Source organism: Drosophila tropicalis, unplaced genomic scaffold (assembly GCF_018151085.1).
Source record: "Drosophila tropicalis isolate 14030-0801.00 unplaced genomic scaffold, ASM1815108v1 contig_845, whole genome shotgun sequence".
Lineage (NCBI taxonomy): Eukaryota > Metazoa > Arthropoda > Insecta > Diptera > Drosophilidae > Drosophila > Drosophila tropicalis.
The window spans coordinates 11,140,227-11,152,711 of NW_027173338.1; the positions used below are offsets into that span (position 1 = coordinate 11,140,227).

At 39.6% G+C, this 12,485-nt stretch overlaps 3 protein-coding genes across 3 annotated transcripts in view; 1 reads left to right on the forward strand and 2 right to left on the reverse strand.

Moving 5' to 3' along the window:
- The window catches only part of LOC137580473 (uncharacterized), a 153,787-nt gene that overhangs the window by 35,901 nt on the left and 105,401 nt on the right, over positions 1-12,485 (reverse strand). The window contains exons 6-7 of the mRNA XM_068294523.1: positions 8,534-8,761; positions 7,001-7,140 (exon numbers count right to left, since the gene is read on the reverse strand). Coding sequence (XP_068150624.1) covers positions 7,001-7,140; positions 8,534-8,761 — 368 coding nt within the window. The remainder of the gene's footprint in view (positions 1-7,000; positions 7,141-8,533; positions 8,762-12,485) is intronic.
- Positions 1,838-3,158, reverse strand: LOC137581065 (heat shock protein 23). Its single transcript, XM_068295229.1, has one exon. It carries the CDS (start codon positions 2,957-2,959, stop codon positions 2,282-2,284), a length of 678 nt encoding a protein of 225 aa, XP_068151330.1. The 5' UTR covers positions 2,960-3,158; the 3' UTR covers positions 1,838-2,281.
- LOC137580601 (uncharacterized) overlaps positions 4,512-12,485 on the forward strand; it is a 38,330-nt gene continuing 30,356 nt past the window's right edge. The window contains exon 1 of the mRNA XM_068294699.1: positions 4,512-4,572. The gene's annotated coding sequence lies outside the window, so the exon portion shown is untranslated. The remainder of the gene's footprint in view (positions 4,573-12,485) is intronic.

Here is a 12,485-nt window from a genome sequence, read left to right on the forward strand (position 1 = left end):
GTGTCAGTCGACACATAAAAGCCAACAATAACCATGAAAATGACTTAAAGCAATGTTTTGATGTTTTTTCTAGAGGAATAGGGGAAACGGGAAAGACAGAGGTGCCTATGGGTATTTGATTTTTATATGGCCAATGTGAGATACAACCGCAAAAGCCCCCAAGCAAAGTTTTACGGAAATGTATACATAGAAATCCATCGACAATGCTTTTATGAGTTCATAAAATGGCCATCTATGTAGGTGTTTATTGTTGCTGTTCTTTTTGGTTGTGTTGTGTTATTTTGACTTGGCTTGGTCGGTTCTCGACAAATTGAAATTGTCAAGTTACTTTTCTGCTGAGTGTTTTACGACCTGTCCATAAATATGAATACGCTACGCCACAGCAAAGTCGAAGGAAATGCATTAAATTTGCAGGCCCAGCCATAACTTGATTAGACATGACCTCCACCCCAAAGGAAACCAAGCAGAGAGTCCATACTGAATTCCAGATTCATTGCCCTCCATTGGAATATATATATAAAAACTTTATTAAACGCAACTACGCATAAAAATGAAACGATGACAAAGTACGCGACATTCTCCACGATGTCCTTTGGCCCCATGTTGGCATTCGTTTTGTTTTTGTTTCTGTTTTAGCCGCCTGCAATGAAAGGACACACAACTGGCCGGGACAACAACAAACAATTCAGTTGAAGTTGTAGCAAATTTCATTACAATCGTAACAAGAAAACGTGTCTCAACAACTAAATTGGATAAACCAAAAGGCAAAAAGAGAGAAATCATGCGAAGAAGAAGAAATAGCGCAGCAAAGGCTTGATTGGTTTTCCTTTTCTTTTAACATTTTTTTCTACCATTTTTTACCATTTTTTTCTCTCTCTCTTTCTCCTTCGCGCAGCCATTAAGTAATTTTTCTCTTAAAGCCATTTTTAGTTTTTTTTTTGCCTTTTTTGTGCGACAAAGTTGAATCATTTTCATATTTTGTGCGCCTAAGACCAATAAACTATGTTAGCAAAATCCTCCCAGATAGTTTGGCCTTTACCCCAGCAGCTATCCCGGCCCTCGCCAAATGTGTCTCCATATTATTTGCCCCTCGGCATATTGTGCTGTCCCACCATTTTGTTGTTTTTGTTGTTGTTATCTTGCTGGCATTTCATTTTAGTCCTGTTTTTTCTATGCTGTCTCTTGTTTTTTTTGTGTTTAGGTCAAAATTGCAACTGTGTATTATAGGATACATACATTTCTTGCCTTATTTTTCTGCTGACAAGCCGCCTTTTTTCTGGTCTGTTTTTTTATAGGCTATGTGTTTGAGGAAAGGACCAGAAATTGCGTGCCTATCTATGTATGTGTGTGTGTTTGTGTGTAAAGAAGGCCGTCAAGGTGTTAGTGAATTTTATTCAAATTTGCCGCTAATCAAATGCTGCGTGAGAGGAATGACAAAATATAACCAGGAAAAGATCTTAACTTCTATACCAATTCACTTGGGATGTGGGATGGAGACAAATTGGATTTGTTTATGAAAAGAACTTTGAATGGATTTTCTTTCTTCCACAAATCTTAGCCTACATTTTGTCCAATAATATCAATTTTTTATCTCAAACCAAAGATAAATAAGTGCAAATCGATTTTCAAAAAAAATCCATATTTAGTTTCATGAGTAAATTTATAATGGGCATTCAGATTTGAAGAAAATTTTCGACAAGTCTAATAAATAATTTCATTAAGTTTTCCCACTGAACAATTTTTCTGAACATGAATGACTATAGCTTAGCATTCAGTTTATAAGAAACTTTTTGCCCATCAGATATGAAGTCAGTTCTTATCCTTTAGTGTGTTTTTGGTGGTGCTCTCATGATAAAGTCCTTTATTGGCATTAAGCAAAATCACAAACACATACAGCAAGTCCTTAGAGTTAGAGTTGTAGTTATAGATAGTAATTAGATGGTAGCCATATTTGATAACGTTTGAAAAACAAATGCACTAAGTGTTAACAAGAACGTAAAGAACAATTGAACTAGTTATTGAATTATTTTACTAGATTTTCGATCTAAAACTTCGAAGGAGTACTCCATTGTGGTGCGAGTGCGTCTGTGGTGATTTCGTTTCGTTTTGGGATGCCCCTCAATGCTTTTCCTCATACTCAATGTTGTTGCCTCATTCCAGCCGACCAACTGCCTCTGACGGCCTAAACGCGTTTACGCGGCTTGCCACGACAAGCCGAAAGTCCAAAGAATTGTTTCCATTTGCGGAGATTGCCACGCGCAACCGCCAGACGTCGCCAGCTTCATTTGTCCGTCGCTGTGCCAGCAGGATTCGCCTCGCCACCATCATTAGTAGCTGCCGCTGCAGCTGCTTCTGCTTCTGCCTGCTCAATAGCCTTGGCCGCACTGGGATCCGCAATGCTGCCAAAGTAATTGCCAGTGGGCTCAATGTCCACCACACGCTCCACATCATCCAGTTTCGGTGGTGCTGGCACCGTGACCATGAGTATGCCATCGGCAGAGAACGTGGCCCTTGCCTGGGTGGCATCGTAGTGCCGCGGCAGCTTGTAGGCACGTGAAAACTCTCGCGTTATGCACAGTTGTCCCTTTTCGGCGCGATCATCGGACTGTTTGCCCTCAACACAGATGGTGTCACTGTTCTTGGCTTTCACCAATAGCTCGTTGAGCTGAAAATGATGGACATCCAGGACCACCTTGAATGTGCCACGACCCAGGGAATCCGGTTCGTTGCCCGTTTCGATGACCACACGGCCAACCAGACACGAGCCGTGGCACCAGGCTGTGTCGTCCATTCGCAAATGGAAGTCCCTGGCACACACGTCTAGCTCATGGGAGAGATAGTATCTACGCTGGCGGCACTTGGACTCACCAGTGGACCAGTGACGCCGCGGCGGCCAGTGATAGTGAGCACCGCCATGCTCGTGCTCGTGCTCCCAATCCCAGTCCCAGTGAATGGGCATGGTTTCGGTTGCGGTTTCGTTCGTTGTGTTCGTTGCACACGGAACAAACGCGTTGATTTTTGGCCTAAGTCACCAAAAAAACCGTTGTCCTCTGCTCTGCTCTACTCCACTCCAACTCAATAACTGAAAGCGAACAATTCAACAATCCGCTGGTAACACAACTGTACCTACTACTAGTCCTACCTAGAACCAGGTAGCAACTGTCACTGGGCTTTGCTCTGAAATCCTTGCAATGCCGCGCATAAATTTCACCGTCTGAGCCTCCCTCTTCTCGCGTGCCACAAGTACGCATAAATTGCCAGCCAGTCAGTTAGTCAGTCAGTCAGTCAGGAACTAGAGCGCAGCTTTGTTTGATCAATATATCCATATCCGTGCAGCAGAACTTTAGTCCTCACTACTAACCCCACAACAGAATCAAATCCAATTCGTTTCAGCTATTTTTGTTGCACAAATGGCGCCAATGGAATCGGAAACGAGTTGCAAACTATTATTGCAATAAAGCCAAATTATGAAGAAGATGATGATGGAGGACGTACTGGAGAGGGGCCCACGACTCACCACAGACGCTACCATCAAGTTTATGCAACTAATTGTGGCATTGTCGCCTCACTCCTTTGGCGAGTTTAGCAAACTCGCACAAGACACAAAGCACCAAAAAGAAAACTTAAGAGACAAACATGGGCAAATGAAACTAATGAAAATCGTGACCCCCATTCGGCACGTAGTCAATGTATCCCATACACAGCCGTATACAGGGTGCATTGTAAAGAGTTGAAAAGTAAATGTAATCAATTAATCAATAGACACTCTAACACTCTGTTTCCTTTTCTTTTGGATTTTAAATTGAAATGATTTGCTATAACGTAAGGGACTAATTTTGTTTTCACGTGAAAACCCCCTGTATTATCCTTAAGCAAGGTCCACATTTATCCTAGACAACGCCATTGTTGCGTTGTCAAGACAGTTTGGCTCTTTGTAGTTGTAGTTGCAATTGCTGTTGGCCCCGGGTTGAGCCAATTTGTAAAATATACGAAATATATTTTACTTATGTCTCAGACAGGGAGGTGCCGGGGGGTGGGGTTTCTTCCTTCAATTTGGCTGCTGAAATTGAATTTTTGCTTTGGCTTTTAAACAAGTTTGACAAATTTTTCTGTGCTAGCTAGCCAAAAGTGACTACTGTTTGACAACAGAGTGGAGGAGAGATGTGTGTGTAAGGAGGAGTGTGTCCAATGGGTTTTGCAAAGGATAAAATTGTATTGAAGTTAAAGCGTCAAATGTGCGTGCTTATCTGGGACAAAAAAGAAAAAGATGTCTCATCTTTGACTTTTGTGTTTACAGAGAGTCTCAACGGGAGCTAAAGAGATGAAAATGAAATTGAAAACTAAAGCTAACCGGTTTCTTACTTATTTTTGCACATGATTGCAAATGACGCCAATTCCACTCCCACTCTCCATTCACGTGTTTAAGAAATTAACAAGAGTTTGCTATGTAAAATCAAAAATTGGAAAACCTTTTATAACTTGCTGTAAGAGCTAATCGCCTTTTAGTTCGGAATTGTGTGTATAGCCGTTTACATCCCGTTTGTCTAGTCAATTCAGGATATTCGCAAGAGAGTAAGTGTGGAGCGAGGAGTGTGAAGATAGAAGTCAAACAAACAAACTGAAAACAAAACAAATATTTACTCAAAAAACGCCTTGGGCAAAGTTTCAAATAAATAATATTATTAACGCCTTGTTTCAACACTTAATCGTCAGTCGAAGAAGTTACAGTTACTTTCCACTTTCCTTCCTTGCGGCCTTCAGCAAAGAAAACCCAATTAGACATACAATGGGAATGGGATTACTTTACATATTTTTATTTTCACGGAGTGCTCGAGTGCCTTGGCCCAGTTAGTCAAGGATGCGATACTATATCTGGGGTATTAAGGTGATTGAAAAGTAATTCCATTGATTAATTCGACCTTGGTGGCACTCAGCCACATCATCGTCATCTCCATCATCAGCGGAGCCTCAACTCGATGGATCTGAATTGAACATTTCGTGTAGGGAAAATCACTTCCGCTGATTTCAATTAGGTGGATATGCGTATTTACCTAGAAGAACTCAATGACGACAGTTTCGACCTTGCTGGCACACATGTTTCTCGATGATAAATTACATTTCTCCTAATGCTGCCTGTGCTCCTCTGCTCCTCCGGCTCCTCCACCCGCTGGCAGTGAAATCAAGCATTAAAAATTTACTTACTTCCGGTTATTTTAGTACGCAAAAGTAAAGTCAACCAAAAACTAACTAGAAGATGGGAGAAGTAGATGAACGATTGGATGGACCGACCATCAGACGATGGGATGAATGGACGGATGGACCTAATGTTTAGTCGTTTGTGTAATGCGAAGTTAGTAAATGTCCAAATGAATGACTTCACTTCACTTTAGTTAAAATATTTACTCATATTGTGAGAACCCCTCGCCCATTCCATCCCTCAAAATGGGTACACGATGGGAACATGTGTTTGTGGCTTTTTGTACAGCCAGCAATTTTTTACACATCAATGCGTACAAGTGGCCCAGGCAAGGGACCGAGCACCATGTCCATGCCCTTTAGCATACGAATGTGGATATGGATACGGCGTTGGATGTGGATGTTGATGTGGATGCAGCAGACATTGGCGGCAGTGGCACGTGTAGAAGACCTCTGTGCATATGCATAGTAAAAGTAATCAGAAGTTCGTTTGAAGAATTCAAACCCCATGTAAAAGGGTTCCTCAAACTAGTTATGTGAATTGTTTTTCTAAAAAGGGTTTATTTCTAAATTGACAGAGGGTAGGATCTGGCCAATCAAAACATTCAATAATTTAACTGCAGGTTAAAGCCCATATTCAGGAAGTCTTTCCCCATTTACGAGGAGTGTTTATTTTTTGTTAGTTATGTTTTGTCTTGACAGGAACTGACTTAACTGTGGTTACCTCAAAAAAGGAACTAAACTCTTTTTGTATAAATATTTTTAATGGTTTGGAGAAATTAATAAGATTAATTTCATTTACCTAACATAATTCTTGTTGAAAATAACCATCAACTATAAATTAATAGACCCAGCTCACCTTTTACCTAGATTCACGAAGTGGGCCATAATTAAAGCCAGTCTTCGATATGTGGATGTTTATTAAAGTACAGGAATTGAGGGAAATGTGTTGCTTTTGCAACCTCAGTCAGGCATTGATGGTATTTTACTTTTGCCATTCATGCAACACATTTAAACTTTCTGCTGCCGTTCGTTTGGGTTTGGTGTGGGGGCAAATTGTCAAGGCAACATGGTCCGTTAGTCGGAGAGAAAGGGCTGAATAGGGGCTCCTATTCCGACCGACCCTTAGTTGAAATAAGTTGCCACCCCTAACGGCATTGCAGTTGCCCAAGTAACAACCTCTCGTTAGTTACGGCCATATGGTTTTTATGTAATACGCGAAATATCTCAAAAAAGGCTCCAAAAGCTCCCAGCTTAAAGAGGAGAAGTTCCAGTATCACATGTGTCCTGCCCTTAAGTTTATGATCAATCATTTGGCTAGGCTCGCTGCGGTTACATCGACTCACTCACTGACTGACTGACTGACTTACCGACGGTGCGTATATGACCGTGTTGTGTGTGTGTATCTGACAAATCTTTATCTCTTTGCTCTTCCTTTTTTTATTTTTGGGGAATGGTGGGAGGGTGGCTTGACTTATTTATCCTTTTTCGTCGTTTCATTTTTATTTTGCCAGCCATTTTTATGTCATGTTTATTGATGTGTAAAAGTCATAAAGTCAAATTGAACACTTGTGCCGGAAAGCATTCCAGAGACCCCCATTCCCCTTCGGTCTACGGTTACCGCAGAAGATTTTCTATCTTTTTGCCCTTCCTTCCCCTGCTACCTCCTCTGGGTTTTTATTTCGTTTTAATAAAATTTTGTGTCAACCAAAGAGGAGGACAGCGTTTGATGTCGGTTGGTCCACTATGCACACTCACACACAGCTGGATAGTGCTGGATTTCTAAAGAGAAGCTTTGACTTACCTCGTTGCCTTGGTGGCATTTACGCTGGCTCCATCTTTGAACCACTGAAATTGCATGCGTGATGAGCCCTGGGCTGTGCAGGATATGATAAACTCACTGTCCTCACGCACGGCTGCCTGCGGTTGATTGACACTCAGCTCCTGTAATGAAAGCGGAGACAGAAAGTAAAGGCAGTGAGACAATGGTTCACTAATTAGAGATTGGTCAGTTGGGGCCTAGTGCCTTCCGTTCCCATTCCCTGAGGACGCCAAATTTGAGGTTTGCCGTTCGTCGCTGTTGTTGGTCATGTTAATGTAACTTAATTGCAGTCTGGACAGCAGGCAGCCTGCATTCTGATGAGGCCAATTGTTCATCTGTTGTAGGTTTGCCACAATTAATAAATAATTATTTTCCCGCTGGTCGTCGTCAAGTGCCAAACTGTTGACATATTTATGTGCAAATTTATTAACATGGCACTTTGCTGCCCTCTACAATACTCCTCTCTCCCACTCCCTCTCCCTCTTATGCAGCTTTGGCTCCGTTTGTCAATAATAGTTAATAAATTATTGTTTAATATGTAACGGAAATGAAAAAGTGGCCTGCGTGTAATGTATATGTATGGATTGTTTCAATTCGATTCGTTTCGGATATATGCATGTATTGTTGCCCATGAATTTAATATAAAAAAATGTCATGCGACAAAAATCAATGAGATGGAGTTGCTTCCACTTGATTGATTGCCCTTACATTGATCAAACTATTAGTCCCATATTTTTTTTATTGTGTTTTTGTGAAAGTGTGAAATTGTTATGCAAACTCAAAAGTGTTTGCATATTTTGGCATTTTTAAAATGATAAATCTGATGAATGATAACTCTGCGAATACCTTTCTAGTGGAATTCCCAAACGTTTATAGAGACGAGAACAACAAATTTAATCACTAACTAGACTTAAAAAGCAAGAATTATTCGCGTGAGAGGTTTGTTTGGCTGTTTTAGGTGAATAAACTAAAGTAACCCAGCGAGGACCAAACAGTAGGGAATAATTTGGACCACCCTTCGCTTTGCGCTTAAAAATTAAAGGAAAAGTTATTGCTAGTTTACGTATTTTAACTGAAATAATTTTGTGCTTTCAACAACTTACTCTCTGTTTAGTATTCAATTAACCTGTCAGTTAAGTTTTCAGCCATGGATACTCCTTGTGCTTGTTGTTTAATGAAATTTCTACTTACTCGAGAACTTCCTATTAAACAAAACATATTTTGTGTGTTTTCTAGTCAATACGTATTAAAGATTTCCTCTATTCACCATTTTTAGTTTCAACTTTAGTTTATAGAACACTGAAATAGCCTTAAAATACTTACATTTTTATTAGAATGTATAAATAAACCTTAAAGTTTATGACGAAAGATTTCACCAGTACCGTAAATTCTGTCATTTCATTCTTCACTTTTTATATTTATCGTCATCAAAAAAAAGTTTCGATTCAGTCTGTAGGTATCTTCGCAAATGCAGTAGTGCGAGTCTGTCCCTCTTAAGTATAATGTTTAACTCACCAACATATTTAGTGGTGGATTCTCATCAAAGTGATGAAAATTTGAAACCAATGTAAAGTTGCCAATTCGTCCCCTTTCCACCATCCGTGTGATGGCCTCACGAATCCGCTGTGAGTCGCCCTTGATGCCAAAGAAATGAAATGTTATATCCAGACGATCGGTGGTATTCGAAATCAGTTCTAGATCGCTGACTTTGGTGATATTAAAGTTGCGCAACACACGGCCAAGCTGTAACGAAAAACAAGGATATTCGGTTTTATATAGTTTCTGGATGTCTTCAAAATATTCAACTGAGTTACATATTGGTTTTTATTATCCTTTTACCTGTTTCCACGTTTTTGTCGTTTTCGCCTGAAACTCTTAACTGTATCGTTTCGAACTTTTTCATCATTTCAAATTAATGATAATATATTCAAGCAAATAGCACCATTGAGCATTAGGCACGCATAAAAAATACATCGTCGCAGTATTCCTAGGAAAGGTAAGACAAAAATGAAAAGAATAGGAGCCACGTAACTTTCTATGCGGTGACTGGGTACAGTAGGCAACAAAGGGTGGCACGGCTCCTTACTCCGGAGAGTGCTTAGGCGGACGTTTTTTTTCTCCTTTTGCCCCGGTTTCCTTTGGTTCGCCTTTATCTGGCTAACTTAAAGTTAAGAGTTAAAGTTTTCCTCGTTCAAATTGGCTATGAAATGCAATTTTGTTTTTGCCTCAAAGTTTTTGAGCTTGGTTGCACCAAGTGTCTGTCCTTTCCCCTGGCCGCTTTCTGTTTTTCTGGCTGGGGCTTATCCTTACTCAAATGATTATGCATTATGTTTAAGTCGGTTGCTCTTTCCTGCGACTGGTTTAAAAATTGCTAGCCAACTTTTTTGGTGCACATTTTTGTTATTGCTCACTAAAATATTAATATTATTGAGCTATTTCGTTTTTTATGAGGTCAGCACACAAGCTTTTTCAAGCCAATGACTGGCTGGACACAAAAACAAGCAACGAAAAAAATGTCCCAAACATTTCTGGGTAAATATTTGTATAGCAGCTTCATAGGCTTTCAAGATAGCTTGCCGTGTTCCTGTCACTCTACAAGTTTAGACTGGAGAGTATGTGTTTGTGTGTGTAAGGTAAGGTAAATCGATAGCTCAGGTGGAATGACTGGGCCAACAAAAATGCAATTTCAAGCGCCTGCCTTGCTGCCTGCATTGCCGCATGTTAAATACCAAAGAAAAATGTCGAGAAAAAATGTCCACAAAATTTTTGTGAAATTCCTTAAAAAACCTACATATATATTAAGAGGAATAAAACTTGCCCGTCGGGTACAGATAAAGGGGAGTTCAGTAAAGAAAAGGTGTACATGGCTATTATGATTGTGAAACTTGCAAAGAACATATACTCATTGTCCTGTGACATCAAACAATTTTGGACAACTAACTATAGTTATTCTGCAAATCCTTCATCAAAAGTGATCCACAAATGTATAGAAATGTCCACAGGTTGTCTTTTCAATAGGTACACTAATGGTTTTATACTTAATAAATATACATTTGTGTTTCGATATGTATTAAATAGGGAGTCCGTAGATGAGTTGTCTAAGTGACCCAATCATTTGGGCAACTGCACAACGAGGACCCGGGTTCGAATCCCAGGCTAGTGTAAGGATGTAGTTTTCGGTTAAGCCGAAGGCGCATTTAAAATATAGTTAGGTTGATAGTTTACAACTGTTTCCTATACTTATAATAATAATAATGTCTTAAATACTGAACCTTAAGAAGTATTATTTAGTGAAAAAGTTAAACTTCAATCTTCGATTAAATTTAATTAGATAATTACCCAGACTTATTGGTTTTGATGGCATTTGTAATAAACTTCTACTTCTTCTTTATTTCCCAAAAATATAGTAGGAAATTTTTTGAAAAGCCGCAGCCAAATACTTTTTGTGTCAAGTAAAAGTTTCAACCAAAAAGAAACCAGTTTACACTTCCATGGTCATTACCAATTAGCGCTTTTAATTAGCACAACATTAAGGTTTTGGCCAAAAGGCGACTGCAAAATGTTGCAAAAGTAGCAGGCAGAGCTGACAACAAAAGTCAGCTAAAAACTTTGGGCCAGCAATCAAAGGCTTATTGGTAGTTATTACATTTGAGGCGGGGGCAACCTTGAAGGCCTTCAATTGGCCTTTCGTGTACTTTAGTGCAAGAATGTAGTTTTTTTGGGCCACAGTTTGTTCCTAAGTATATTTGACATAAGTGGAAATTGCCAAATGCGATTCTTTTTGCCCCAATTAGTGACTGGGCCAAATGAGAAACCTTCATAGGCCACTCGTACAAATTAGAGCGTTGGTCTCCCATCATTGTTAAAGGAACTTCACAAACATCAACAATGCAACATGCCAAGAAAAAAAGGAAAAAAGAATGTTTCCACACAGAAGTGTAAAGTAAAGCTGGGACGTGCTTGGCTTTTCTTTCCGTTGCCCCCTCCAAAAACTCACTAACCACCCAGCGACCACCCACTAGGTTCACAAGTGGCCTGCTCCAACGTCAACGCATAAAAGTGAAAATAAAAAAAAAAAAAAATAAACTACGGAAAACTTCAACCAACTTGTGTAAATATATAGTTACGGAATTAATCAGAAAAAAGTGCGCACACAAAAAATAAAGCAAGGCTGGCAAGTAAGAAAATAAATATTTTCGGTTAATATAAAAGAATTTCTCGTTGCCATCACTCGCACTTGGTTATTTTTGCTCCTACTTCCTCCTCTCGCCTCTGCTCTCATTCCCTTGTTTAATAAATATATACCGCAAAATGAAAACTGGCAAGTGGTGAGAAAAAAAAAAGAAGAAAATAAAGGAACAAACAGAAACTGCAACAGTCAACGTGCTGCAAAGTGGCTTCGGTTGTTTGGCTTGAAAGTTCCTAAGAGGCTTGTGGAGAGCCTCCAAGGCCAGGAGTGGGGAGCAAACCAATGGAGGCGGGGACCCTGGAGCTGGCAACCGTAGGCTTTGAGACTGTTGGGTAAAAGTGTAACCAGTTTGTTTACAGTAAAGTTGAGAATGGCATAAATTAAAATTATCAGCTTAAAGTCTGCGGCATGAAGGATAATGCAACTAGGAGGAATAGACAACAAATATGCCTGGCTAACATGGAGTCCCTTAAAGGAGACAAATGTCCATTATACAAAACTAATAGTAGCGATTCATTTCTAACTGTTTAGTTACTTTACTAGCCAGTGCAGTAATGGCACTTTAGTAAATTATTTAAATGAACTAACATTGTTGACTCTAAAATGCCTTATATTGCGTTCCCCAACACTAGAAGTCACGAATTTGGGGTAATAAAACTAAATTGGTCAGTTTTTTCGGTTGGCAAGATATAAAATTTATAAGGAATGGGGAAATTTAACATATTTAAATCAAAATATTAGTCTTTTTGGTATTTTCCGACTAAATATGATGCATATATAGGAATCGGCAAAGTGATGTTTGCATTGCACTTTTGTTATGCCGATTTCCGCTTTGAATAAACCTGATATTCTCCATGTTTAATTACATTATTCAGTACGTAAATTGCAACGCTTGCCACCGCTGCTCATATCGTGATTTCAGTAAAGAGGAAAAATCTCAGCTCGCTTAAATCTGCGTCACTTATTTGCCATCACATACATACATATGTATACATATGTAAGTTGTGTATGCATCCTGGCAGAGTCCGTGCTAGCACACACCTTTAACCACACACCACAGCTCTTGAAATGATCCTGCAATGAGCCAGACCCAGTGTCTGGGTGAAAGAGAGGAGAGCCTGTTCCTATTTCCTGCTCCCTGTGCCTTCATTCCATATGCGTATCTTTTTTATCTCAACTCTGTGCTAATGGCATTTTAATTTCAAGCAGTCAAGAAGAAAACACACGAACAGCCAAAAAAAAACATATTCTTAAAACATTGTTTCTTATGCTCTGGCT

Excerpts from the sequence above, each read along its gene's own strand:
- LOC137581065 (XM_068295229.1), bottom strand. The coding sequence starts at position 2,959 with ATGCCCATTCACTGGGACTGGGATTGGGAGCACGAGCACGAGCATGGC.